Source organism: Genypterus blacodes, unplaced genomic scaffold (assembly GCF_046128005.1).
Source record: "Genypterus blacodes isolate CSIRO-AG114 ecotype Tasmania unplaced genomic scaffold, CSIRO-AGI_Gbla_v1 ptg000003l_1, whole genome shotgun sequence".
In the NCBI taxonomy this organism is placed as follows: Eukaryota; Metazoa; Chordata; class Actinopteri; order Ophidiiformes; family Ophidiidae; genus Genypterus; species Genypterus blacodes.
Genome location: NW_027466817.1, coordinates 8429109 through 8455000, shown reverse-complemented (window position 1 = coordinate 8455000; position 25892 = coordinate 8429109). Strand labels below are relative to the sequence as shown.

The 25892-nt window shown below is 37.2% G+C and overlaps 8 protein-coding genes across 12 annotated transcripts in view; 5 read left to right on the top strand and 3 right to left on the bottom strand.

Moving 5' to 3' along the window:
- Positions 1-1504, bottom strand: part of masp1 (MBL associated serine protease 1) — an 8765-nt gene extending 7261 nt beyond the window's left edge. For all 5 annotated transcript variants that reach the window (XM_076168694.1, XM_076168837.1, XM_076168765.1 and 2 more), the window contains exons 1-2: positions 1392-1504; positions 803-1025 (exon numbers count right to left, since the gene is read on the bottom strand). In XM_076168694.1, the coding sequence (XP_076024809.1) occupies positions 803-1025; positions 1392-1423 (255 nt within the window). In that variant the 5' untranslated portion in view covers positions 1424-1504. The remainder of the gene's footprint in view (positions 1-802; positions 1026-1391) is intronic.
- A 4031-nt stretch (positions 1505-5535) lies between these two features.
- On the top strand, positions 5536-6480 carry LOC142992441 (olfactory receptor 11A1-like). Its single transcript, XM_076142878.1, has one exon. It carries the CDS (start codon positions 5536-5538, stop codon positions 6478-6480), a length of 945 nt encoding a protein of 314 aa, XP_075998993.1.
- A 1925-nt stretch (positions 6481-8405) lies between these two features.
- Positions 8406-9384, top strand: LOC142991831 (olfactory receptor 11A1-like). Its single transcript, XM_076141989.1, has one exon. The coding sequence runs from the start codon at positions 8406-8408 to the stop codon at positions 9348-9350; it is 945 nt and encodes a 314-aa protein (XP_075998104.1). The 3' UTR covers positions 9351-9384.
- Positions 9385-11275: 1891 nt separating this feature from the next.
- LOC142991836 (olfactory receptor 11A1-like) lies at positions 11276-12254 on the top strand. The gene has a single exon (XM_076141999.1). The coding sequence runs from the start codon at positions 11276-11278 to the stop codon at positions 12218-12220; it is 945 nt and encodes a 314-aa protein (XP_075998114.1). The 3' UTR covers positions 12221-12254.
- Positions 12255-14145: 1891 nt separating this feature from the next.
- LOC142992431 (olfactory receptor 11A1-like) lies at positions 14146-15090 on the top strand. Its single transcript, XM_076142865.1, has one exon. It carries the CDS (start codon positions 14146-14148, stop codon positions 15088-15090), a length of 945 nt encoding a protein of 314 aa, XP_075998980.1.
- A 1287-nt stretch (positions 15091-16377) lies between these two features.
- On the top strand, positions 16378-17304 carry LOC142994981 (olfactory receptor 5F1-like). The gene has a single exon (XM_076145851.1). It carries the CDS (start codon positions 16378-16380, stop codon positions 17302-17304), a length of 927 nt encoding a protein of 308 aa, XP_076001966.1.
- A 1563-nt stretch (positions 17305-18867) lies between these two features.
- Positions 18868-19794, bottom strand: LOC142991352 (olfactory receptor 10J4-like). The gene has a single exon (XM_076141461.1). It carries the CDS (start codon positions 19792-19794, stop codon positions 18868-18870), a length of 927 nt encoding a protein of 308 aa, XP_075997576.1.
- Positions 19795-22338: 2544 nt separating this feature from the next.
- Positions 22339-23265, bottom strand: LOC142993000 (olfactory receptor 10A3-like). The gene has a single exon (XM_076143592.1). The coding sequence runs from the start codon at positions 23263-23265 to the stop codon at positions 22339-22341; it is 927 nt and encodes a 308-aa protein (XP_075999707.1).
- Between the last annotated feature and the right edge of the window lie 2627 nt (positions 23266-25892).

Sequence of the window (25892 nt, the reverse complement as noted above, 5' to 3'; positions counted from 1 at the left end):
TTTTAGCAGAAGAATTTCTTATTGGTGATAAATTGTTCTTTGTAGGAGATTTACATGTTAGTGTTTAAACAAATGTCACTAACTTGTTGCTAATAAATGGTTGCTAGGGTGTTACTAGGTGGTTGTGAAGGTGTTTCCAGGTAGTTGCCAAGTGGACGTGTTTGTAGTGTTGGGGTCAGGAGGAGAAATGATGAAATGAAATCACCAAGTCATGTCTTTGTGTCATTAAATGTAGGGACACAACACAACACACACACACACAGAGAGCAGTGCACTGTGGGAAGATCTGGTCTTTTGTATGTTGCAGTTGCTGCAGCGTATTGCTGTGGTGCCTGACTGCATCATTTGAATATGAATGCTTACCCGTGTGTGAGTGTGTGTGTGTGTGTGTGTGTGTGAGAGAATGTTTAGTCATTCAACAGCAGTAGAATCTCTTCAGTGTGTACTGGATTTGTTAGTGTGTTTAAAGTGACACTGACACTGACTTTTATGTTGGAATAGTTACTTTTCAACTCTGTCTCCAACAAATGACATCCATATACATTCAAAATACATTCTGCATTACGTTTCCCATGAAATATAATTCTTCTCCTTCTCCTTATGTATTTATTTTGCCAAAGCAGGAAGTTCTGATATTCTCAAAGACTTGATGAGTGTGGTTGGATGGATGCAGAATGTTCAGATCTGAGGCCTTGAGTATCAAACTGCATGCACACACATACATGCAGTTTGTAGAGACAGGTTTAAGTTTGAAATAGTCACTACTGGACATGCACCTACCCACGATGCCTTGCTGTCTTACCTTGACGCTGTCGTACTCACAGAGGTAGGACGGCTCCAGGTCAAAGTGGCTGAAGTAGAGTTTGATCCGGAACCCGTCAGGAACGCTAAGGTTCCAGCGAAGCTCCGTCTCTCTGGGGTACGGATCAGGGAACTTTGGCGACTGCAGGCTGCCGTACATGTCCGTCACAGAGACCTGCTGGGCGTCCACCACTGACCAAACCACCAAGGACAACAGAACCAGGCTGCACAGGAAACAGGAAGAGTGAGGAAGAACTCCAATCCTTTATTCAGGTAAACGTATCAGTACCACAGAGGAAGTTCTACTCCTCAGAAACACTAAAGAGAACCTGGAGGAATATTATTGAAATGAATGTTTGAGGGCACAGACACAGAAAGATATCAGGACAAACAAGTTTTTGTATTCTACCATTACATCATTGAAACACTAGCGGACTATAACAGAAACACATCAGGGATATTATAGAAAGACAGTGGAAATATTTCAGAATCAATAGAGGAATATTAGAGAAACATTCCAGCTACAGAGGTACAGAAACATTATAGAAATACCATACAGATTTAGTCATTAGCTTCAAAGCTTCACTCACCTCATGATAGACCAAGAAAGTTTATAAACCATCTGAGCAACTTCTCTAAACCTACAGTCTCTCTCTCTCTCTCTCTCTCCTCTCTCTCTCTTTTTCCAGCAACAATGATATTTTAACTTCCTGTCTGAATCTTTCAGAATAAAAGCGGTGTGTCCTTTTTGTAACAGAAAGAAAGCAAGAAGGCAAGAAAGCGAGCGAGAAAGAAAGACAGAAAGGTAGCAATACAAATGAAGTCCACATTCTCTTAATAATTTCATGTATATGTGTCAGGCTGGTGGCTGGAATCTAATGAACTGAACTTGCTGTGTGTGTGTGTGTGTGTGTGTGTGTGTGTGTGTGTGTGTGGGGGGTGGGGGGGGGGGGGGGGGGGGTGGGGGGCGGGGGGGGTGTGTGTTACAGTAGCGCCCCCTGCTGGATGAAGTTTATTCTTGTCACATTAAAATTTTCCCTGCATTAGCTGACTTTTATTTATTTATTTATATTTTTCCCCTCAAAATGTAACAACTTTATTCTAAAAATCACGTTTGAATGTTTTTTTCTTTAATTCAACCATCATTTGTGAAAGTATAAACACTTGACTAGAGCTAAAGCAAAGAGCCCCCCTCCTGCCTGGTGCATCTATATCGATATATTTATTTTCCTTAATTATTATGATTAAATTGTGTATATCTTTAAAACCATTTTGATCCCTTTTGAGGTTATTTATCTCACTGATATTCACCACAGTCCCCGAGAAACACAATTCCATGTGCATGTGCAGAGTCACTACATCCTCAGGCCTGTTTCACAGCACAGACACCAAAATAGACCTCATGTGGATTTGTTACATGGAAGAGTACAAACCCAGCCAAGTACATTTGCTCAGGTACGGAAAATTAAGGACAAAGAGTCAATGCCTACAGTCTGGGAGTCATTTAGTATTTCCAGACTTATTATTTTTATGCCCTACCTACACTGGTGTGAAAGAGAGAGAAAGCTGGCAGGCTGTGGCTGTGGCAGTTAGGTGAGTGTTGTGTTTTTGAATCTGTGGGTGTAAATGCCCAGTATATACCATATATGTCCAAAAACCTAAAGGTTCTCAATCCCAGCCCTAAGCATCCACAGCTAAAATAGCCACCCATGCCTGGTGTTTGGTGTATATATTCTGAATCAGCTTTGCTACATTTCTTTCCAGTAAAAAAAATATTGAACAAATTCAAACTTGCAACGATTTAAGCTTTGCAGGCCCATGGAAACAGTGTTGTCCTCAGGTGTCAAGGGAGGCTCATTAAGAGTATCCACTCGGTCCAAGGTCATTTTAGAACATAAACATGTTTGTCTGTCCATGAGACACTGCGGCATTAGCCATTGTGTCCTCTAATTCCCTCTGAAGCAATTTAAAGCCAGGGCTGTTAACCAGTGAGACCAATCTAATTGAGCAAAGTTCAGCACTTGTTTAACTGGTCCACAGAGGGCTGAGGATCATAATCATAATGACCTCCCATCAGACCACTCTGATACAACACAACTTCATAATGGACACAAAGTGGGGGAAGACATATCCCTTTGCTTTACTAGATTAAAATAAAGATACTAGATGAAAGTAAAGATACTAGATTAAAGTTAAGAACAGGGCATGCTCCGTTTGATTGAGTTTTTTTTAATCAAACTTAGTCCTTAGTACAGATAAAATAATTATAGAAGTTGACTTTAATATTTATGTAGATGTCAGTAAAGATAGCCTTAGTACTGCTTTTATCTCATTATTAGGCTCTCTCAGAGGGCAGCTAAACCCACTCACTGCCAACACCTCCTCCACCTTGTTCTGTCTTATGGCATCGACAAAGAGCATTTAATAGTTTTCCAGAAAACGCTATTTTATCAGATCGTTACTTAATAACTTTAGAATTCCTATTACTGGACTACACGCCATTAGACAAAAATGCTTTCACTAGATGTCTGCCTGATCGAGCAGTAGCTACATTTAAGGAAGCAGTCCCATCAGCACTGAATTCAATAGCATACTGTACATAGATGACCCTGAGTCTGATTTTAGTCCCTCCCAATTTGATAATCTTGTTGATAGTGCTGCAGGGTCACTGTGAATCACTCTCGACTCCATCGCCCCTTTAACAAAGATATATATATATATATATATATATATATATATAATAAAACAAAAGAGGTCAGCCCCATCGTATAACACTCAAACCTGCGAACTAAAGCAAACATTGTGGAAATATGACGTTGGACCAAAGAGGAAGAATCATGCTCAATCTGGCAAAACATATAAGACGGCCTCCATATAACTCTATTGACCCATGTTGTCCTTTAGCTTTTAGTAGTAATGACTTTGTTGATGATTTCTTCTATATCATTATCCAAATCATCAACCTGTCTCCTGGACACAATCCCAACTAGGCTGCTTGAGGAAGTCTTTCCCTCAATTAGAACTTATAAACTAGATATACTAAATCTTTCTCTAGAAACAGCTATGTGCCACAGTCCCAAAAAAAACCTACTCTACTAATTGAGACGTTTTGGTCAACTACAGGCCTATATCTAATCTTTCCTTTCTCTCCAAGATCCTCAAGAAAGCAGCCACCAATCAGTTGTGTGACTTTTCTATATGGCAATTGTTCATTCAAGGTTTTTCAGTCTGGATTTAGAGCCCACCATGTGGAAAGTGAAACCGTGATAGTCGCAAATGACCTCTTAATTGCATCAGACGAAGGACTACTCCCTGTGCTAGTCCTGTTAGATCAAAGTGCTGCATTTGATACCATTGGCCACCACATTCTATCACAGAGACAAAAACGTCTGATTGGCATTAGAGGAGCTACATTAAACTGGTTTCAAGTCCTTTTTATCCGATCGTTATCATATGTACATGTTAATGATAAATCCTCCATGCACACAAAAGTAAGACATGGGGTTCCTCAAGGTTCACTGCTTGGACCAATACTATTCAATTTATATCTACTTCCTTAAGTCATACAGTATTATTCACTCACACACTCACAGTAAAACAAACTCCAAGCATGTTTTAAGGGCAGAAGGACCTGAATGACTTGCAGTTTCCTCCTACTTCACTCAGGCAAGAAATTGTGCTTGGTCCTAAACGCCGTAAAATTGCGCCCCCCCTACTTTGGGAACCACACTCATTGTGCTCTGTATGCAAAGTGCCTTGAGATAACGTTTGTTGTTATTTGGCGTTATACACATAAAGTTGAATTGAGCTGAATTATTATCAGGCCTATAATCATTCCTAGAACGCTTCACAGCTGATCTGGGCAACTCAGAGTCATGGACTGAACGCAGCTGATTTTAATAATCTGAATGTGACATCTAAAAATGGAGCTAAGTGCCCGCCCATCTCAACCCTGAGTAAGCTTCTCAATGGATCTTAAGCAGCCCCTCTTACGTCACCAAGTCTGAATTGGGCCACATTGGCGGGTGGACCATGACGATGAAGTATGAAACTCCCATGCAGGTTCTCCTGAGAAGGTATAAACAGCAGACGCAGCCCACAACACAGCTGAGAAATGTGAAATTGTGTGTCACAGACACAGTAGTTTCCTGTAAGCTTTGTAAAATGTTGTCCTTGAATTAGGGTTGTGAAAAGTACCAATACTGAAATTTAAAAATGATACCAATTTCATGTTCCTCACCATCAATTCTACAGCATACAAATGAAATGAGCTTTCCAGTTTGTGCTGTTTACTTCTTACAGGATCTATAATTGTAGTCTTTAAAACAGATTGCACTATTTTACTTGTTATGTTTGCATGTACTGACATTAGAATATAACAGTCTTACAGGCTTATGGTTTACCTCAATAAGAGTAATTGTCTATATTATGAAAATATATCTATTGTTAGTGTTTTCTGAAGCGTATTCTAAAAGTGATATCATTTGTCATATAATTATTTTTTACCTGTTTTTAGGAATATAAAAGATCCTCAATATTCTAACCCACACCCCAACCCCCCTGATCACAAATGGTATTGAATGTCAATAGTGCTGTTGTATCAAAGTTTGAAGTTTTGTATTCTAACAAAGCTGCTTCGCAAAAAAATCTAACAATGAGTCATATGAGACTGTGAGGGGAAAACAGTTTCATCATTTGCACACTGAGGTTGTTGTTTTGTGACCTAAAACAGGAATGATGGTGAATTCAACTACAACTCATTTCATACTTGGAGCTTATCTGAATGTAGGAACTTTGAAATACTTCTATGTTATATTAATTGTGTTTCTATACATCTTAATTATTGTTGCCAACACATCACTCATTGTTGTAATCTGTATGAACAGAAGCTTACATGAACCCATGTACCTGTTTCTGTGCAGCCTGTTTGTAAATGAGCTGTATGGTAGCACAGGTTTGTTTCCATTTCTGCTGATTCAGGTCCTCTCTGATATTCACACTGTTTCTGCTCCACTTTGTTTCCTGCAGATTTTCAATTTGTATTCTTATGCAAATTCAGAATTTTGTACTTTAGCCATCATGTCTTATGACAGATACCTTGCTATCTGTTGTCCTCTACAATATAACACAAGCATGACACCAAACAAGGTGGGTGCCTTTATTATTCTTACATGGTTGTATTGTTTTGTTAAGACCATGATCACCTTATCCCTAAGCGTGAATTTGCTATTGTGTGGAAACATCATGAACAGTATATACTGCAGTAACTACTTAATTGTGAAGCTGGCTTGCACTGAAAACAAAGTTAATAATATATATGGAATTTTTTCCACTTTAATCTCCATCTTAGTCCCTCTACTTCCAATCACTTTTTCTTACATTAAAATTCTGAAAATTAGTTTTGCCAGTTCAAAAGCAACCAGACAAAAAGCTTTCAATACCTGCGTACCTCAACTTGTTTCACTCTTCAACTTTTCTTTTGGTTGTTTCTTTGAAATATTACGGACCAGATTTGACATGAGCAGTGTACCCAGTGAGCTGCAAGTTGCCCTGTCTCTATATTTTGGAATGATTCAACCTTTTCTGAGTCCTCTAATGTTTGGAATGCAAATGTCCAAAATACGAAACACATACTTCTACTGTTGTAAAATGTTGATGGGTCACAGAGCTCCTACCTAAGTGTAGTGTAGAAATAATTTGCTCTGTATGTTAAGTGCTGGAGATAACGTTTGTTGTGATTTGGCGCTAAATGAATAAAGTGGAATTGAATTGAATTTGATCATTCTGTCAACAATTCATATGATTGGAGATATGCTAAAATAAAGTTCCTGCAAATAAAAACAGATATGAGTTCTAAAAGTGTCATCCATCTTCAAACTTCAGCACCAATAGGAAGTAGCCCTTGTGATGCCATGGCCACGTAAACCTTTACACAGCTGTTTCACATGCAGAATAGTGATCCACATGGCCAATAAAGTCACAGACGACTCTTTTTATTCGATAAAAAAGACATTCAAAATTTGCATCAAAAACTCCAGGAATTTTTTTAAGGGTAAAAAGACCTGGATGACCTGCAATTTTCTCCTACTTAACTCACACAAGATATTGTGCCTCGTCCAAAACACCTTAGAAACACATTATGTGATGACATAGCCACCGTAGATGACATGACCCTGGTCTCCAGCACCATTACATTACATTACGGTCATTTTAGCAGATACTTTTATCCAAAGCGACTTATATGACATCACCCCCATTACAGAGGGGGGAGCAATTGAGGGTTCGGTGCCTTGCTCAGGGGCACCTCGGCAGGGACTTGAACCGGCGACCCTCCAGTTCCGAGGCGGAAGCTGTACCCACTGAGCTACTGCCTTACCGCACCACTGTAATATTGCAAAATAAGGCCCATTTTGTCACAAAATGATTCAAGAAAATGTACCCATGCATTTGTCACCTCTAAGCTGGATTACTGTCACTCATTATTTTCAGGCCTGGAATCATTCCTAGACTGATCAACAGCTGATCTGGGCAACTCAGAGTCATGGACTGAACAACGCTGATTTTAATAATCTGAATGTGGCGTCTAGAAATGGAGTTAAGCGCCCACCCATCTCAACTCCTGAGTAAGAGTAACTCTCTCAGTGGATCTTTCAGCTTAAGCAGCCCCTCTTACGTCACCAAGTCTGAATTGGGCCACATTGGCGGGTGGACCATGACGATGAAGTATGAAACTCCCATGCAGGTTCTCCTGAGAAGGTATAAACAGCAGATGCAGCCCACAACACAGCAGATGAGAAATGTGAAATTGTGTGTCACAGAGGAACTTTGTGGTGTCTCTTACAGATTCATATCTTATGTACCTCCAACACTGAGTGCGGGGGAGTAAATCGTAAGTTTGGGCAATGTTTTGAAAGTTTCTTATTTTTGTGATGATATGTGAGAATCCATTTGGAAGGACTGTCAGCAAGATTGTGTTAACGAAGTGTCAGTGTAACACTGTTTTATAAATATTAGTTTCCTGTAAGCTTTGTAAAATGTTGTCTTTGAATTAGGGTTGTGAAAAGTACCAATACTGAAATTTAAAAATGATACAAATTTCATGATCCTCACCATCAATTCTACAGCATACAAATGAAATGAGCTTTCCAGTTTGTGCTATTTACTTCTTACAGGATCTATAATTGTAGTCTTTAAAACAGATTGCACTATTTTACTTGTTATGTTTGCATGTACTGACATTAGAATATAACAGTCTTACAGGCTTATGGTTTACCTCAATAAGAGTAATTGTCTATATTATGAAAATATATCTATTGTTAGTGTTTTCTGAAGCGTATTCTAAAAGTGATATCATTTGTCATATAATTATTTTTTACCTGTTTTTAGGAATATAAAAGATCCTCAATATTCTAACCCACACCCCAACCCCCCTGATCACAAATGGTATTGAATGTCAATAGTGCTGTTGTATCAAAGTTTGAAGTTTTGTATTCTAACAAAGCTGCTTCGCAAAAAAATCTAACAATGAGTCATATGAGACTGTGAGGGGAAAACAGTTTCATCATTTGCACACTGAGGTTTTTGTTTTGTGACCTAAAACAGGAATGATGGTGAATTCAACTACAACTCATTTCATACTTGGAGCTTATCTGAATGTAGGAACTTTGAAATACTTCTATGTTATATTAATTGTGTTTCTATACATCTTAATTATTGTTGCAAACACATCACTCATTGTTGTAATCTGTATGAACAGAAGCTTACATGAACCCATGTACCTGTTTCTGTGCAGCCTGTTTGTAAATGAGCTGTATGGTAGCACAGGTTTGTTTCCATTTCTGCTGATTCAGGTCCTCTCTGATATTCACACTGTTTCTGCTCCACTTTGTTTCCTGCAGATTTTCAATTTGTATTCTTATGCAAATACAGAATTTTGTACTTTAGCCATCATGTCTTATGACAGATACCTTGCTATCTGTTGTCCTCTACAATATAACACAAGCATGACACCAATCAAGCTGGGTGCCTTTATTATTCTTTCATGGTTGTATTGTTTTGTTAAGACCATGATCACCTTATCCCTAAGCGTGAATTTGCTATTGTGTGGAAACATCATGAACAGTATATACTGCAGTAACTACTTAATTGTGAAGCTGGCTTGCGCTGAAAACAAAGTTACTAATATATATGGAATTTTTTCCAGTTTAATCTCCATCTTAGTCCCTCTACTTCCAATCACTTTTTCTTACATTAAAATCCTGAAAATTTGTTTTGCCAGTTCAAACGCAACCAGACAAAAAGCTTTCAATACCTGCGTACCTCAACTTGTTTCACTCTTCAACTTTTCTTTTGGTTGTTTCTTTGAAATATTACGGACCAGATTTGACATGAGCAGTGTACCCAGTGAGCTGCAAGTTGCCCTGTCTCTATATTTTGGAATGATTCAACCTTTTCTGAGTCCTCTAATGTTTGGAATGCAAATGTCCAAAATACGAAACACATACTTCTACTGTTGTAAAATGTTGATGGGTCACAGAGCTCCTACCTAAGTGTAGTGTAGAAATAATTAGCTCTGTATGTTAAGTGCTGGAGATAACGTTTGTTGTGATTTGGCGCTACATAAATAAAGTGGAATTGAATTGAATTTGATCATTCTGTCAACAATTCATATGATTGGAGATATGCTAAAATAAAGTTCCTGCAAATAAAAACAGATATGAGTTCTAAAAGTGTCATACATCTTCAAACTTCAGCACCAATAGGAAGTAGCCCTTGTGATGCCATGGCCACGTAAACCTTTACACAGCTGTTTCACATGCAGAATAGTGATCCATATGGCCAATAAAGTCACAGACGACTCTTTTTATTCGATAAAAAAGACATTCAAAATTTGCATCAAAAACTCCAGAAATTTTTTTAAGGGTAAAAAGACCTGGATGACCTGCAATTTTCTCCTACTTAACTCACACAAGATATTGTGCCTCGTCCAAAACACCTTAGAAACACATTATGTGATGACATAGCCACCGTAGATGACATGACCCTGGTCTCCAGCACCATTACATTACATTACGGTCATTTTAGCAGATACTTTTATCCAAAGCGACTTATATGACATCACCCCCATTACAGAGGGGGGAGCAATTGAGGGTTCGGTGCCTTGCTCAGGGGCACCTCGGCAGGGACTTGAACCGGCGACCCTCCAGTTCCGAGGCGGAAGCTGTACCCACTGAGCTACTGCCTTACCGCACCACTGTAATATTGCAAAATAAGGCCCATTTTGTCACAAAATGATTCAAGAAAATGTACCCATGCATTTGTCACCTCTAAGCTGGATTACTGTCACTCATTATTTTCAGGCCTGGAATCATTCCTAGACTGATCAACAGCTGATCTGGGCAACTCAGAGTCATGGACTGAACAACGCTGATTTTAATAATCTGAATGTGGCGTCTAGAAATGGAGTTAAGCGCCCACCCATCTCAACTCCTGAGTAAGAGTAACTCTCTCAGTGGATCTTTCAGCTTAAGCAGCCCCTCTTACGTCACCAAGTCTGAATTGGGCCACATTGGCGGGTGGACCATGACGATGAAGTATGAAACTCCCATGCAGGTTCTCCTGAGAAGGTATAAACAGCAGATGCAGCCCACAACACAGCAGATGAGAAATGTGAAATTGTGTGTCACAGAGGAACTTTGTGGTGTCTCTTACAGATTCATATCTTATGTACCTCCAACACTGAGTGCGGGGGAGTAAATCGTAAGTTTGGGCAATGTTTTGAAAGTTTCTTATTTTTGTGATGATATGTGAGAATCCATTTGGAAGGACTGTCAGCAAGATTGTGTTAACGAAGTGTCAGTGTAACACTGTTTTATAAATATTAGTTTCCTGTAAGCTTTGTAAAATGTTGTCTTTGAATTAGGGTTGTGAAAAGTACCAATACTGAAATTTAAAAATGATACAAATTTCATGATCCTCACCATCAATTCTACAGCATACAAATGAAATGAGCTTTCCAGTTTGTGCTATTTACTTCTTACAGGATCTATAATTGTAGTCTTTAAAACAGATTGCACTATTTTACTTGTTATGTTTGCATGTACTGACATTAGAATATAACAGTCTTACAGGCTTATGGTTTACCTCAATAAGAGTAATTGTCTATATTATGAAAATATATCTATTGTTAGTGTTTTCTGAAGCGTATTCTAAAAGTGATATCATTTGTCATATAATTATTTTTTACCTGTTTTTAGGAATATAAAAGATCCTCAATATTCTAACCCACACCCCAACCCCCCTGATCACAAATGGTATTGAATGTCAATAGTGCTGTTGTATCAAAGTTTGAAGTTTTGTATTCTAACAAAGCTGCTTCGCAAAAAAATCTAACAATGAGTCATATGAGACTGTGAGGGGAAAACAGTTTCATCATTTGCACACTGAGGTTGTTGTTTTGTGACCTAAAACAGGAATGATGGTGAATTCAACTACAACTCATTTCATACTTGGAGCTTATCTGAATGTAGGAACTTTGAAATACTTCTATGTTATATTAATTGTGTTTCTATACATCTTAATTATTGTTGCAAACACATCACTCATTGTTGTAATCTGTATGAACAGAAGCTTACATGAACCCATGTACCTGTTTCTGTGCAGCCTGTTTGTAAATGAGCTGTATGGTAGCACAGGTTTGTTTCCATTTCTGCTGATTCAGGTCCTCTCTGATATTCACACTGTTTCTGCTCCACTTTGTTTCCTGCAGATTTTCAATTTGTATTCTTATGCAAATACAGAATTTTGTACTTTAGCCATCATGTCTTATGACAGATACCTTGCTATCTGTTGTCCTCTACAATATAACACAAGCATGACACCAATCAAGCTGGGTGCCTTTATTATTCTTTCATGGTTGTATTGTTTTGTTAAGACCATGATCACCTTATCCCTAAGCGTGAATTTGCTATTGTGTGGAAACATCATGAACAGTATATACTGCAGTAACTACTTAATTGTGAAGCTGGCTTGCGCTGAAAACAAAGTTACTAATATATATGGAATTTTTTCCAGTTTAATCTCCATCTTAGTCCCTCTACTTCCAATCACTTTTTCTTACATTAAAATCCTGAAAATTTGTTTTGCCAGTTCAAACGCAACCAGACAAAAAGCTTTCAATACCTGCGTACCTCAACTTGTTTCACTCTTCAACTTTTCTTTTGGTTGTTTCTTTGAAATATTACGGACCAGATTTGACATGAGCAGTGTACCCAGTGAGCTGCAAGTTGCCCTGTCTCTATATTTTGGAATGATTCAACCTTTTCTGAGTCCTCTAATGTTTGGAATGCAAATGTCCAAAATACGAAACACATACTTCTACTGTTGTAAAATGTTGATGGGTCACAGAGCTCCTACCTAAGTGTAGTGTAGAAATAATTAGCTCTGTATGTTAAGTGCTGGAGATAACGTTTGTTGTGATTTGGCGCTACATAAATAAAGTGGAATTGAATTGAATTTGATCATTCTGTCAACAATTCATATGATTGGAGATATGCTAAAATAAAGTTCCTGCAAATAAAAACAGATATGAGTTCTAAAAGTGTCATACATCTTCAAACTTCAGCACCAATAGGAAGTAGCCCTTGTGATGCCATGGCCACGTAAACCTTTACACAGCTGTTTCACATGCAGAATAGTGATCCATATGGCCAATAAAGTCACAGACGACTCTTTTTATTCGATAAAAAAGACATTCAAAATTTGCATCAAAAACTCCAGAAATTTTTTTAAGGGTAAAAAGATCTGGATGACCTGCAATTTTCTCCTACTTAACTCACACAAGATATTGTGCCTCGTCCAAAACACCTTAGAAACACATTATGTGATGACATAGCCACCGTAGATGACATGACCCTGGTCTCCAGCACCATTACATTACATTACGGTCATTTTAGCAGATACTTTTATCCAAAGCGACTTATATGACATCACCCCCATTACAGAGGGGGGAGCAATTGAGGGTTCGGTGCCTTGCTCAGGGGCACCTCGACAGGGACTTGAACCGGCGACCCTCCAGTTCCGAGGCGGAAGCTGTACCCACTGAGCTACTGCCTTACCGCACCACTGTAATATTGCAAAATAAGGCCCATTTTGTCACAAAATGATTCAAGAAAATGTACCCATGCATTTGTCACCTCTAAGCTGGATTACTGTCACTCATTATTTTCAGGCCTGGAATCATTCCTAGACTGATCAACAGCTGATCTGGGCAACTCAGAGTCATGGACTGAACAACGCTGATTTTAATAATCTGAATGTGGCGTCTAGAAATGGAGTTAAGCGCCCACCCATCTCAACTCCTGAGTAAGAGTAACTCTCTCAGTGGATCTTTCAGCTTAAGCAGCCCCTCTTACGTCACCAAGTCTGAATTGGGCCACATTGGCGGGTGGACCATGACGATGAAGTATGAAACTCCCATGCAGGTTCTCCTGAGAAGGTATAAACAGCAGATGCAGCCCACAACACAGCAGATGAGAAATGTGAAATTGTGTGTCACAGAGGAACTTTGTGGTGTCTCTTACAGATTCATATCTTATGTACCTCCAACACTGAGTGCGGGGGAGTAAATCGTAAGTTTGGGCAATGTTTTGAAAGTTTCTTATTTTTGTGATGATATGTGAGAATCCATTTGGAAGGACTGTCAGCAAGATTGTGTTAACGAAGTGTCAGTGTAACACTGTTTTATAAATATTAGTTTCCTGTAAGCTTTGTAAAATGTTGTCTTTGAATTAGGGTTGTGAAAAGTACCAATACTGAAATTTAAAAATGATACAAATTTCATGATCCTCACCATCAATTCTACAGCATACAAATGAAATGAGCTTTCCAGTTTGTGCTATTTACTTCTTACAGGATCTATAATTGTAGTCTTTAAAACAGATTGCACTATTTTACTTGTTATGTTTGCATGTACTGACATTAGAATATAACAGTCTTACAGGCTTATGGTTTACCTCAATAAGAGTAATTGTCTATATTATGAAAATATATCTATTGTTAGTGTTTTCTGAAGCGTATTCTAAAAGTGATATCATTTGTCATATAATTATTTTTTACCTGTTTTTAGGAATATAAAAGATCCTCAATATTCTAACCCACACCCCAACCCCCCTGATCACAAATGGTATTGAATGTCAATAGTGCTGTTGTATCAAAGTTTGAAGTTTTGTATTCTAACAAAGCTGCTTCGCAAAAAAATCTAACAATGAGTCATATGAGACTGTGAGGGGAAAACAGTTTCATCATTTGCACACTGAGGTTTTTGTTTTGTGACCTAAAACAGGAATGATGGTGAATTCAACTACAACTCATTTCATACTTGGAGCTTATCTGAATGTAGGAACTTTGAAATACTTCTATGTTATATTAATTGTGTTTCTATACATCTTAATTATTGTTGCAAACACATCACTCATTGTTGTAATCTGTATGAACAGAAGCTTACATGAACCCATGTACCTGTTTCTGTGCAGCCTGTTTGTAAATGAGCTGTATGGTAGCACAGGTTTGTTTCCATTTCTGCTGATTCAGGTCCTCTCTGATATTCACACTGTTTCTGCTCCACTTTGTTTCCTGCAGATTTTCAATTTGTATTCTTATGCAAATACAGAATTTTGTACTTTAGCCATCATGTCTTATGACAGATACCTTGCTATCTGTTGTCCTCTACAATATAACACAAGCATGACACCAATCAAGCTGGGTGCCTTTATTATTCTTTCATGGTTGTATTGTTTTGTTAAGACCATGATCACCTTATCCCTAAGCGTGAATTTGCTATTGTGTGGAAACATCATGAACAGTATATACTGCAGTAACTACTTAATTGTGAAGCTGGCTTGCGCTGAAAACAAAGTTACTAATATATATGGAATTTTTTCCAGTTTAATCTCCATCTTAGTCCCTCTACTTCCAATCACTTTTTCTTACATTAAAATTCTGAAAATTTGTTTTGCCAGTTCAAAAGCAACCAGACAAAAAGCTTTCAATACCTGCGTACCTCAACTTGTTTCACTCTTCAACTTTTCTTTTGGTTGTTTCTTTGAAATATTACGGACCAGATTTGACATGAGCAGTGTACCCAGTGAGCTGCAAGTTGCCCTGTCTCTATATTTTGGAATGATTCAACCTTTTCTGAGTCCTCTAATGTTTGGAATGCAAATGTCCAAAATACGAAACACATACTTCTACTGTTGTAAAATGTTGATGGGTCACAGAGCTCCTACCTAAGTGTAGTGTAGAAATAATTTGCTCTGTATGTTAAGTGCTGGAGATAACGTTTGTTGTGATTTGGCGCTAAATGAATAAAGTGGAATTGAATTGAATTTGATCATTCTGTCAACAATTCATATGATTGGAGATATGCTAAAATAAAGTTCCTGCAAATAAAAACAGATATGAGTTCTAAAAGTGTCATACATCTTCAAACTTCAGCACCAATAGGAAGTAGCCCTTGTGATGCCATGGCCACGTGAACCTTTACACAGCTGTTTCACATGCAGAATAGTGATCCACATGTCCAATAAAGTCACAGACGACTCTTTTTATTCGATGATAACACATTGAAGATTTGCATCAAATTTGCTGTGCCAAAAGAGTCAGTTTTGGATGTCTATTGTTGTAATGTTCTACTGCAACTAAAGTTCAGAGGGCAGCCTCAAAGTCCCTTGAGAGAATCTGCTTTCAAAGGCAAATCCAGTTGGCTTCACTTTGTTACATTTATCCACAGTCTTCCACTTTTGATGTTACTTATGCATTATCACAGCTGGCCAAGTTAAGTTGAGACTCTCTCTTAGGAGAAATCCCCCGTCTTCCGGTTTTTGTTTCTTTTTTTGGATTATTTAAATGAACACAACACACCAGGCCTTGCAGATCTCCACTGGTTGCCTGTGAGTGTAAGTGTATAAGTGATTTTACGATTTTACTGATTGTTTTTTAAAGTTATTATTATTACTATTATTATTCCCTTCAATTCCTTCCACAACTGATATTGAATAAGACACAATGTAAGTGACCAGTGGAAAACAATATTAAGTGCAAACTTTATGTGGCCAATGTTTTGATAATTAATTAAATAAGACATCGTTCAAAAGGGAAATACGTCAGTGGTATGCAAAGTTTTCTTTTTTCTGATATTATTGACAAATCTGCTGTGGGCGTCCTCTGTTTGAGAAGGTTAAAAGATGGAGAGGCAGAGCTTCAGCGGAGTTTGTTAGGACTCAGGGGTTGACAACAGCACCACAACAGAGGAAGGCTATAAGTCCCACCATGTCACAAACTGTTTTCTGATGTCTTATCGAGTCTTTCTACAAATTGTTTTGTTGAGATCGACTTGTTGATAGACCCGTTCTTTAGGTCTACTTAATTCAATTTATATCACTTTAGTCTGATCCGTTATGAAAGAAACATTAACTTAATACAAGTTTAATTTCGGATATCTTTTTTTAAATAATGTAACCGACTAAACCGCAACCACTTCATTCCTTCAACAGGAGCTCTTAGCAGCACAACAAAATCATGGTAAACTTCACACAGTTTCCATATTTCACTCTGAGTGCCTACTTTGACACAGGGCGTTTGAAATACTTGTATTTCCTGGTTATTTTGTCCTTATATGTTTTAATTGTTTGCATCAATATATTGTTGATTGTGTTGATCTTAATGAACAGAAGCTTACATGAACCCATGTACCTGTTTCTGTGCAGCCTGTTTGTAAATGAGCTGTACGGTAGCGCAGCTTTTTTTCCATTCATGATGATTCAGATCCTCTCTGACATTCACACTGTGCCTACTTCCTTTTGTTTCTTGCAGATCTTCTGTGTGTACACTTATGCAGCAATAGAGTTTGCCATCTTATCTGTCATGTCGTATGACAGATACCTTGCTATCTGCCATCCTCTGCAGTACAACAGTCATATGACATCTAACAAAGTTGCAAAACTTATTGCTCTCACATGGTTTTACCCTTTGCTTGCATGTTCTGTCACAATATCTTTAAGTGCTCCTTTACAGCTCTGTGGGAACGTTATTAACAAAGTGTTCTGTGACAATTACTTAATCGTCAAGCTGGCATGCAGTGACACCACGGTCAATAACATATATGGGCTCATGTTCACTATTATTGAAATCTGTGGTCCTTTATTAGTTATTTTTTACACTTACATAAAGATTCTTAAAGTGTGTTTTTCAGGTTCCAAACAGACCAGACAAAAAGCTATCAGTACCTGCTCACCTCACCTGGCTTCTCTTCTCAACCTTTCTTTTGGGTGTTTCTTTGAAATTGTACAGAGCAGGTTTAATATGGACAGTGCATTCAATACTTTGAGAATTGTTTTATCATTTTATACCCTTACATGGCAGCCACTCTTCAACCCTCTAGTGTACGGACTGAATCTATCCAAAATTCGTATTCTATGTAAAAATCTGTTCTCTAATGAAGTGTAGGTGATTCAACATCATTGTTGTCAGAAATGGTCCTTTCAAGTAACATTGGTAATAAAAGGGAAAATCGGAAAAATAACAACTTGATGAAGATATTAAAGATGTCATGTGTGAGGGAGCTGAGAAGCATCGCCTTCACAAAGATGAAAAGCACACACCATAAACAACATAGACCTTACACTGATTTTGTCTTGTGAAGATACATTCCACTAATACAGGAAAATGTATAATTGTGTTCCTTTGTGTTTTTATTTTATAAATTCTACTAATCACTCTGGCCGTATCCCAGTGTGCTGAGTTATGATGTTGTTAAGCGCTTTATTGTTACGCACAATTTCTATAAGTTATGTGATGACATACATAGAATAATCATTTCATGTCACAAATGTTAATTTATAATATTGTGACCAACAAGGTTGTATCTGGTCCAGACCCATTTAGTTTGCCCCAAAGTTTTGCCACTAAGTTAATCTAACTCACCCTAAAATAAATTTAAGGATTATGAAAATAACCAAGAACCCCTCAAGAACATAAAAAAAGTCACTGATTAAGTTCACATGTTTGACTAATTTGCCACTATGATACTGAGATCACAATAAGGCACAGCCATGCATTCAGGCTTTAACTGTAAAGACACAATGTGTTGTGGAATAAGATGACAGCTAATCTAACAAGCAAGGTCTTTATAAATGTATAACACTTTTTAGGTGTGTAGTAAATGGTTTATGTTGCATACGTATATTGTACATATAGGCTGTACAATATGAGTTTATTATGCCATCATTTATTAATAAAGAAGGATAGAAAAAGTCTCTTCTGGCCATCAGCTTTCTTCCATCAGCAAACTATCGACAGATTTCACTTATTGTGCATAACACACATTTATCAGGCCTACTGCATTTATTTGCACATTGACTGTAAACCAGCTCCAGCAACCTTCACCTGCTCTATGTGACCTCTACCTGCCAGATACAGAGTGGGATATAACCAGGGGGTTAATGACTAATCGATTAATTAATCAATCAAGCATATTGCTAAACTTGTATTTCACACTGATCCATGACGCTTCAATTGTAATTGTTCCTGTCTCAGCAAATGTGAGGTCTAGGTACTCTTATTTGTGCTATTAAGTATAGTTTGATTAATCACATTTTGATGTCAGTGAACAATGTTTTTCATCTAGTCTTTCTTTACAAAGTTATGCGGTAACAATAAACAATAAACAGCAGAAGTGACAGTTAAGGATAATACCCTTCCTTTGTTAGAAGCATTTATTAAAGCAGAGTGTGCAATCCATCCACATTGGAGATATCCAAGGACATTGCCAAGATTAAACCTGAAGAAAAATTATTTAGATTTGGTAATGGAGTGTAAGGCAAAACAGAGCAAAAAATACACGGCCGCCCATTAAATTGAAATAAACAATTATTCCAACTTTGTGGAACGTAATTAAACAAACTAAAGAATAAAAAAGGGTAGATGAGTGGAGTGTATGGCACTCTAAAGTACAGCAGTAGTACAGTAGTACAGTAAAATTCATTAGTCAAACTGCATACCTGTTATGACCTACATTTCACATGAAATCAGGCTTTTACATATGTTTCGTATTTTGGACAGATTGAGTCCATACATTAATGGATTGAAGAGTGGAGGACATGTTAGAAAGTACAAGGACAGGAAAATGCGTAACATATTTGGCATGGTGTTCATATCAAATCTGCTCTGTAATACTTCAAAGCAAACCCCAAAAGAAAAGTTGAGCAGGGAAGCAAGGTGAGGTGAGCAGGTGCTGACTGCTTTTTGTCTGGTCTGTTTGGAACCAGAAAAACACACTTTAAGAATCTTTGTGTAAGTGTAAAAGATTAAACTCACAGGACAAAAGACTGTACAGGAAGCAGCTATATATTCATAGACATTATTTACTGTAGTGTCAGAGCATGCCAGTTTGATGATGGAGTGGTTGTCACAGTACACTTTGTTAATATTAATCCCACAAAGCTGTAAGGAGTTACTCAAAGATACTGTTACCACAACCGTAAAAAAAGGGGTTAACCATATTAAGGCAATGAGCATGGCTATCTTGTTAGATGTCATAAGTGTGTTATATTGCAGAGGACAACAGATAGCAAGGTATCTGTCATAAGACATGATGGCTAAGTTGGTAAATTCTATGCTTACATAATAGTACACAGAGAAAACCTGCAGGAAACAAAGTGGAGCAGAAACGGTGTGAATGTCAGAGAGGATCTGAACCAGCATGAGAGGAAACAAACCCGTGCTACCAAACAGCTCATTTACAAACAGGCTGCACAGAAACAGGTACATGGGTTCATGTAAGCTTCTGTTCATACAGATTATTATAACCAACAATAAATTGGCACAAATAGTTAGAGTATATAAGAACACAACAATCGTGAAAAATAAATATTTTAGATGCCCAGTGTCAAAGTAGGCACCAAATGTGAAGTATGACAACTGTGTTGAGTTTAACATGATTTTTCATTTGGTTCATGTAACGATAACACTGTTCATTGAAGTATCTAAATGAATAATTGTTACATTTTGTTTTTGATTATTGTAAGCTAATCAGGCAAAAACTTTCAACTATGTTTGAAAAAAATGTGCAGCCAAAGCATCTAGCACACAGATTTTTTCAGTCTAATAGCAGAAAACTGATTATTTATCAGAAACATATTTGTACCAACCATCTTACCATTTCTCTAATTTAAGCAAATATAGTGATCAAATGTCTCATAGAACATATTTGAGACATTGTATGACAAACACTGGACCTGCTGTGGTGCTCTAGTCATCCCAAGTATCTCCTAACTGAGTGAAAGCACTTCTGCTTCATATAACCTTTTCAAATGGAGGGCGTCCACTGAAGCAGCCTGACCTCATTATTAAAACTCTCCTTGGGAATAGACCATTAGAAAGGAACAATTTGTTTAGTTACTTTTTATTGTGCTTCAAAAGTCCAACCTCTAGGTCAGGGGTAGGGAACCCCTTCATCCAACCCGCGAGACAATACATAAACACACAAAAAATATACTTCAATATTTAAGACTTACATACTTAGACTTAAATATTTTCCAGTCAGCAATTAATCCACCTTGGGAGAAAATGGGCAGATGTCTGTCTTTCCGGGCCAAGGCCAAGAGTCATTGAACACAACAGAGCGTAGCTATCTTACATCATTACGACGCATCAGCGCATGGTAATGCAAAATGACGGTTAGGTAGTCAGGTAGTCGGTCTACGTTGGCGCGTAATATTTTTCTTATATATCACCTTTCACAATATAAAATGCTGCTAAAACAACTTAACATCAGTGAATATAAAACCGACAGGAACAGATTCTTAAAAATGGAGAGCATTAAAACAATAAGAAACAATGACATGGATACATTTAAAATTGGCAAAAAACATGAAATGAATGGTAATGATCCTGATCTTATTTCAATTAAGTGAAAAAGGCCGTAAAAATACACTATGAACTTCATTTCAATAGAAGTTTTGTGTTCAATAATTGAGTATGGCCCCTGAGGGATGATGTAAAAATGAAAATGGCCCTTGATAGGAAAAAGGTTCCCCAACCCTGCTCTAGGTTAACAAACCAGTTGTCATTTCTTTGATTTCTGCATTCACACATGTGATAAGGTAAAGAAGTAATGAACAGGCTAGTGATCGGTTAATCGCCAAAGATAATCACAAACAGCCAAGTGATCAGGATTAATAATTACACACTGGTTGATGAGTACCTTTTATGTTGGTCTTGGTTTCCAATGGCTGTCACTGTGTAAGGTTAGTAAGGGTACACAGATCTGAATAAGATTATGCTGGTGGGTTCATCCTGGTTGGCTGAACTAAGGTGTACTGGCTTTAAACCTATATGGCCTGTCTGAGGGCTACAGCAGTGGTCCACGAGAGGACTAGGGTCACAATGTGTGATGTGTATGGTGTATTAACTCACACTTAATGTATGATGACAGGATTTCAGGACTTTATTGACAATACTTTGAATTTCGCAATACTACCACTATTTCTACTTATTTTAGGGTTTAATTGAGTTTGTCCTTGAATGTTCAAAATCAAAATCTGTGTTTCTGAGTTGAACAGGGTTGGTCACTAATATCAAAATTACTGAGAATTCCACATCAGGGTTGTCTGGGCCACTCAGGGCAGAATTCAAGTTGGGATTTCTTTCGTCTTATTTTTGATACAACTGTTTTTGTTCATTATAAATGCGATGCAAAGCAAGGCATGGCAAAAGTACAGTATTAGTATAGCATTGTTCAAACACAAAGGCAAGTGCTTTCCTTAAGACATATAGCACAACATTTGAAAGAAAATACAAAATAAAGGAAAGTATTGAAGGATAAAATCATTCAAATAAAACATACATACAACATAAAACATTCAAATAGAGTTGAAAATTATCTCAATAGATATGAAAAAAAAAAACACAGTCCAGTTTCGATGGTTACAGTTAAACAGAAAAGGCTGAAATCACCCCCGATTTTATGTTGTTAAATGATCAAGAAAAAAAATGAAGTGATTCAAAAAGGGAGATTGAATCCACATTCAGTATGTCAGAAACACTCAGCAATTCAGTAAACATTACTGTCTGGTTCTAGGAGTACAGCCAAAGAGGAAATCACAGCACATTTAAATAACAGAAAACTGTGAAACAGTAATGCACAGTCTTCACAATTGCTACATTTACTACATAACAATTGTATCTCACCATGGAAGGATTGGGACCAACTTACAATTTAAAATGAAAATTTGTATCAGAACGTTCTTGATAGTGTCATGACTTGGGCTGTATGAGAGCGCTACACAGACTTTGTCCAACAGTATTAAGCTCATTCCTACTCTTTAGCTAGGTAATCTTAAATTTATTAAGGCTACTTTCCAACAAAGATTCACAAAGATTTAAACTGCAAAACATTCGACTTTTTTATGTCCAATCTTACTCGAAATAGCACAATGTTATTAAAATGGATGTTATCTGGTAACTCTTAACATTACTACTCTACATTCTACCCAACAACCAACTTTTACACATGATACGTATTTTCGATATATTTAGGCCATACACCAAAGGGTTGAAGAGTGGTGGACAGGTAAGAAAGTATAACGATAAAAAGATGCGCAACATAATGGGTATACTGCTCATATTAAACCTGCTCTGTAAAATCTCAAAGAAACATCCAAAAGAGAAGTTGATGAGGGAAGCGAGGTGAGGTGAGCAGGTGCTGACCGCTTTTTGTCTAGTCTGTTTGGAACCAGAAAAACAGATTTTAAGAATCTTTATGTAGGAGAAAAGGTTTAAAATTAAGAGACCAAAGACGATGGTAAACATGTAAATGATTCCATATATGTTGTTTACAGTTGTGTCATAACATGCCAGTCTGACTACAGGGTAGTTGTCACAATAAACTTTGTTAATAATGTTTCCACACAGCTGCAAAGGAGCACTCAGTGAGATCATGACACAAACTGATAGAAATGGGTATAACCATGTAAAAGCAATAAGCTTGGCAACTTTGTTTGATGTCATATATGTGTTATAATGTAGAGGATGACAGATAGCAAGGTATCTATCATAAGACATGATCGCTAAAGTCAAAAACTCCACATTACCATAAGAGAACAACCAGAAAATCTGCAGGAAGCAAAATGAAGTAGAAACAATGTGAATGTCAGAGAGGAGCTGACCCAGCAGGAGAGGAAACAAACCTGTGCTACCATACAGCTCATTTACAAACAGGCTGCACAGAAACAGGTACATGGGTTCATGTAAGCTTCTGTTTATACAGATTACAATAATCATCAAGACATTAACCAAAACAATTAAGACATATAAACACAAAACTATGGTGAAATATAAGTATTTTAAATCCCCTACGTCTAAGTAGGCACCTAGTATGAAATATGAAAACTGTGTTGAGTTTATCATGACCCCTGATGATGGTTGATATCTATATGAAAGCGCTACCAAAGCGACATTTTGTAGACTGATTGTTAAATATTATGTTAAATTAAATTAAATTAAATATGTATAAAATATAAGCTTTGGAACAAGATTCAATCAAACAAAAAGTCAATCATTGTGAGATAAGTCATGATAAATTACCTTGACATATATTTCCCTTATTCAAAGCCATTACAATGCCTTAGACCGGCGTAAGAAAACAGTTTTGAGCCATTCATCTGATGTGATGCTGTAGCCTGACTGTGAATCCCTGTTAACTGAGCTTTACTGCTGCTTCTACTTCTTAAAACCTTTTGTTTCAGAGGTCACCCATAGTAACAGTCTGACATCATATTCAAAGCTGCCAATGACAGATAAGTACAAAACTTTTTGTAGCCAGTCACCAGTAAGGGAGTAGAGTTTAAGGTGAAGAGGAGAATTTTTTCTTGCAAGTTTGTAAGGCAATATTTAATACTTAAGTTTTATAGAGACATACCTGTCTTCAGAATATGTTTGTTTGTTCACAGCTCCTGGAACCAAAAGTTCAGATCCTAGCTATACAATTCAAAACAGTTTTGATAAGTTTTGAACGCATTCCAAAGAATCATTTGAGAGCCATGACATGTCTCAAAGTCCAGAATCCAGGCACTATTTCAATAAAGGGTAATAAATGCCAATTTGTGAAAATGGAAGTATTTCAAAAAGGTGGCTCAAGCTTAGCAAGCAAAGCTCAAACTCCACACATAGAGGCCCTGGTCTTGTACCTACAACCTTCTTGCTGTGAGGCAGAAGTGCTAACCACTGCACCACGTTTTTTCTGCCTATATATTTTAATTGTTTGTGCCAAAGTATTGTTGATTGTGGTCATTTGCATGAACAGAAGCTTACATGAACCTATGTACCTGTTTCTGTGCAACCTGTTTGTAAATTAATTGTATGGTAGTGCAGGTTTGTTTCCATTTCTGCTGGTTCAGATCCTCTCTGACGTTCAAAATGTTTCAATTTGCTTTGGTCTCCTGCAGATTTTCAATTTGTACTCTTGTGTAAATGTAGAATTTTGTAATTTAGCAGTCCTATGACAGGTATACTGCTATCTGTCATCCTCTAGAACAGGGGTCTCCAACACGTTGCTCACGAACTACCAGTAGCTCGCCACCCATTTCTGAGTGGCTCACTAATGGTTCAAAGAATACATTAATTTGACAACACACTCTAAAAAGTAATTCAGGGGACCTTTTACCACCAATTAATTAGATGCATGGTTGCAAGATAAAAATTCAAATTTATTGATTTAGATCAATTTTTTAAGTTGCAAAAGTTATTTTGATGAGTTGTGTTTACATGATAATGTTGGTAATTACATCAACTCAATATTGTGTGTAATTTAAACTCAAATTTCTGTGTGAATTGATTCAAAACAAAATTCAAGTTGTAGTAACTTTATGAAATTGGCTTGGTAACTTAATTTTTCTCCACCTTGAGTTCAAGTCCCCCCCCCCCCCCCATGTAACATGCCTGGACGAATTCAGACAGTAAAGACTGTGAGGACCTGTAGCTGAAGAAATACGTTACAAAGGAAATTTTTAAGGTGACTATAATTTCAACCTACAAATAAATTCTACTAAAGCAATGTATTTGGGCATATTCTCAATTGTAATATGAACAATAGTGGACCCATGCACAGACGTTAGGCTACACCTGCTAATACAGTTGATGGAATATGTTGTACTACTATATGTAGCTAACGCTAGTCATATTTAGCAGTGTAATTTGGCCATCCAACCCTTTATTTTAGCACAACAGTGAAGAATGATAAAGTTTCATTTGACAAATCTGCTCAGCTAGAGAGGGCTTTTCATTTGTGCTGTGGGGAGGAAAATCATGATTAATTGCTTATTTGTGTAACTGTCAACTACATTATGTAATCTAAATTCATTTGCTCATTTCATCCAATGTTGCTTTTATGTCTATGTTAGGTGAGATATTTGTATTGTAAATTGGACTTTGGTTACTATTGTGATACAACTTACAGTTTGGAAAAAGTAGTTGATACAACTAAATTTTTTGAGTAATCAACTTAAAAAACTTGTGTTAATGCTACCAATTATCAAGTAAGCGGTAATTAAAAATACGTTTGATTGTAGCGGAAATGCTAATTCCCCTAACTCAATGTAGTTTGTTGGTTAAACATAATTTCATTAGAAGTTGTCGTAACTCAAAAAGATTGATGCAAACTGTTGCGTTAATTTTTTTTGTTGAGCCAATGCTTTGTTTTTAGAGTGCACAACCTCACTTGGTAAACCTGTTTAAATTTCTATCCAATCAAAATCAGAGACATCCTGCCCCCTGCTGTCACAAAATGATTATACTATATCAATCAGCTGTCAGTCAAAAAAATTACGCTGCTGTCAAGGTTGGTTATGTCAGTGTCACTGTAACATCAAGGGATTTTAGCAGGCTAGCAATCGCACGCTAGATTTGACAATGGCCGCGGAAAATAGCCAGGCCGATAAAACGCAAAAAATATACTATTTTCATGAGGAATTCAACATTTTTACAAATGTAAATGACAATTGTGTGTGTCTCATTTGCTCACTAACATCAGAACAGAC

What these genes read in the sequence shown, in the direction of transcription:
- LOC142992441 (XM_076142878.1), top strand. Translation starts at nt 5,536, where the DNA reads ATGATGGTGAATTCAACTACAACTCATTTCATACTTGGAGCTTATCTG.
- LOC142991831 (XM_076141989.1), top strand. Translation starts at nt 8,406, where the DNA reads ATGATGGTGAATTCAACTACAACTCATTTCATACTTGGAGCTTATCTG.
- LOC142991836 (XM_076141999.1), top strand. Translation starts at nt 11,276, where the DNA reads ATGATGGTGAATTCAACTACAACTCATTTCATACTTGGAGCTTATCTG.
- LOC142992431 (XM_076142865.1), top strand. Translation starts at nt 14,146, where the DNA reads ATGATGGTGAATTCAACTACAACTCATTTCATACTTGGAGCTTATCTG.
- LOC142994981 (XM_076145851.1), top strand. Translation starts at nt 16,378, where the DNA reads ATGGTAAACTTCACACAGTTTCCATATTTCACTCTGAGTGCCTACTTT.
- LOC142991352 (XM_076141461.1), bottom strand. Translation starts at nt 19,794, where the DNA reads ATGTTAAACTCAACACAGTTGTCATACTTCACATTTGGTGCCTACTTT.
- LOC142993000 (XM_076143592.1), bottom strand. Translation starts at nt 23,265, where the DNA reads ATGATAAACTCAACACAGTTTTCATATTTCATACTAGGTGCCTACTTA.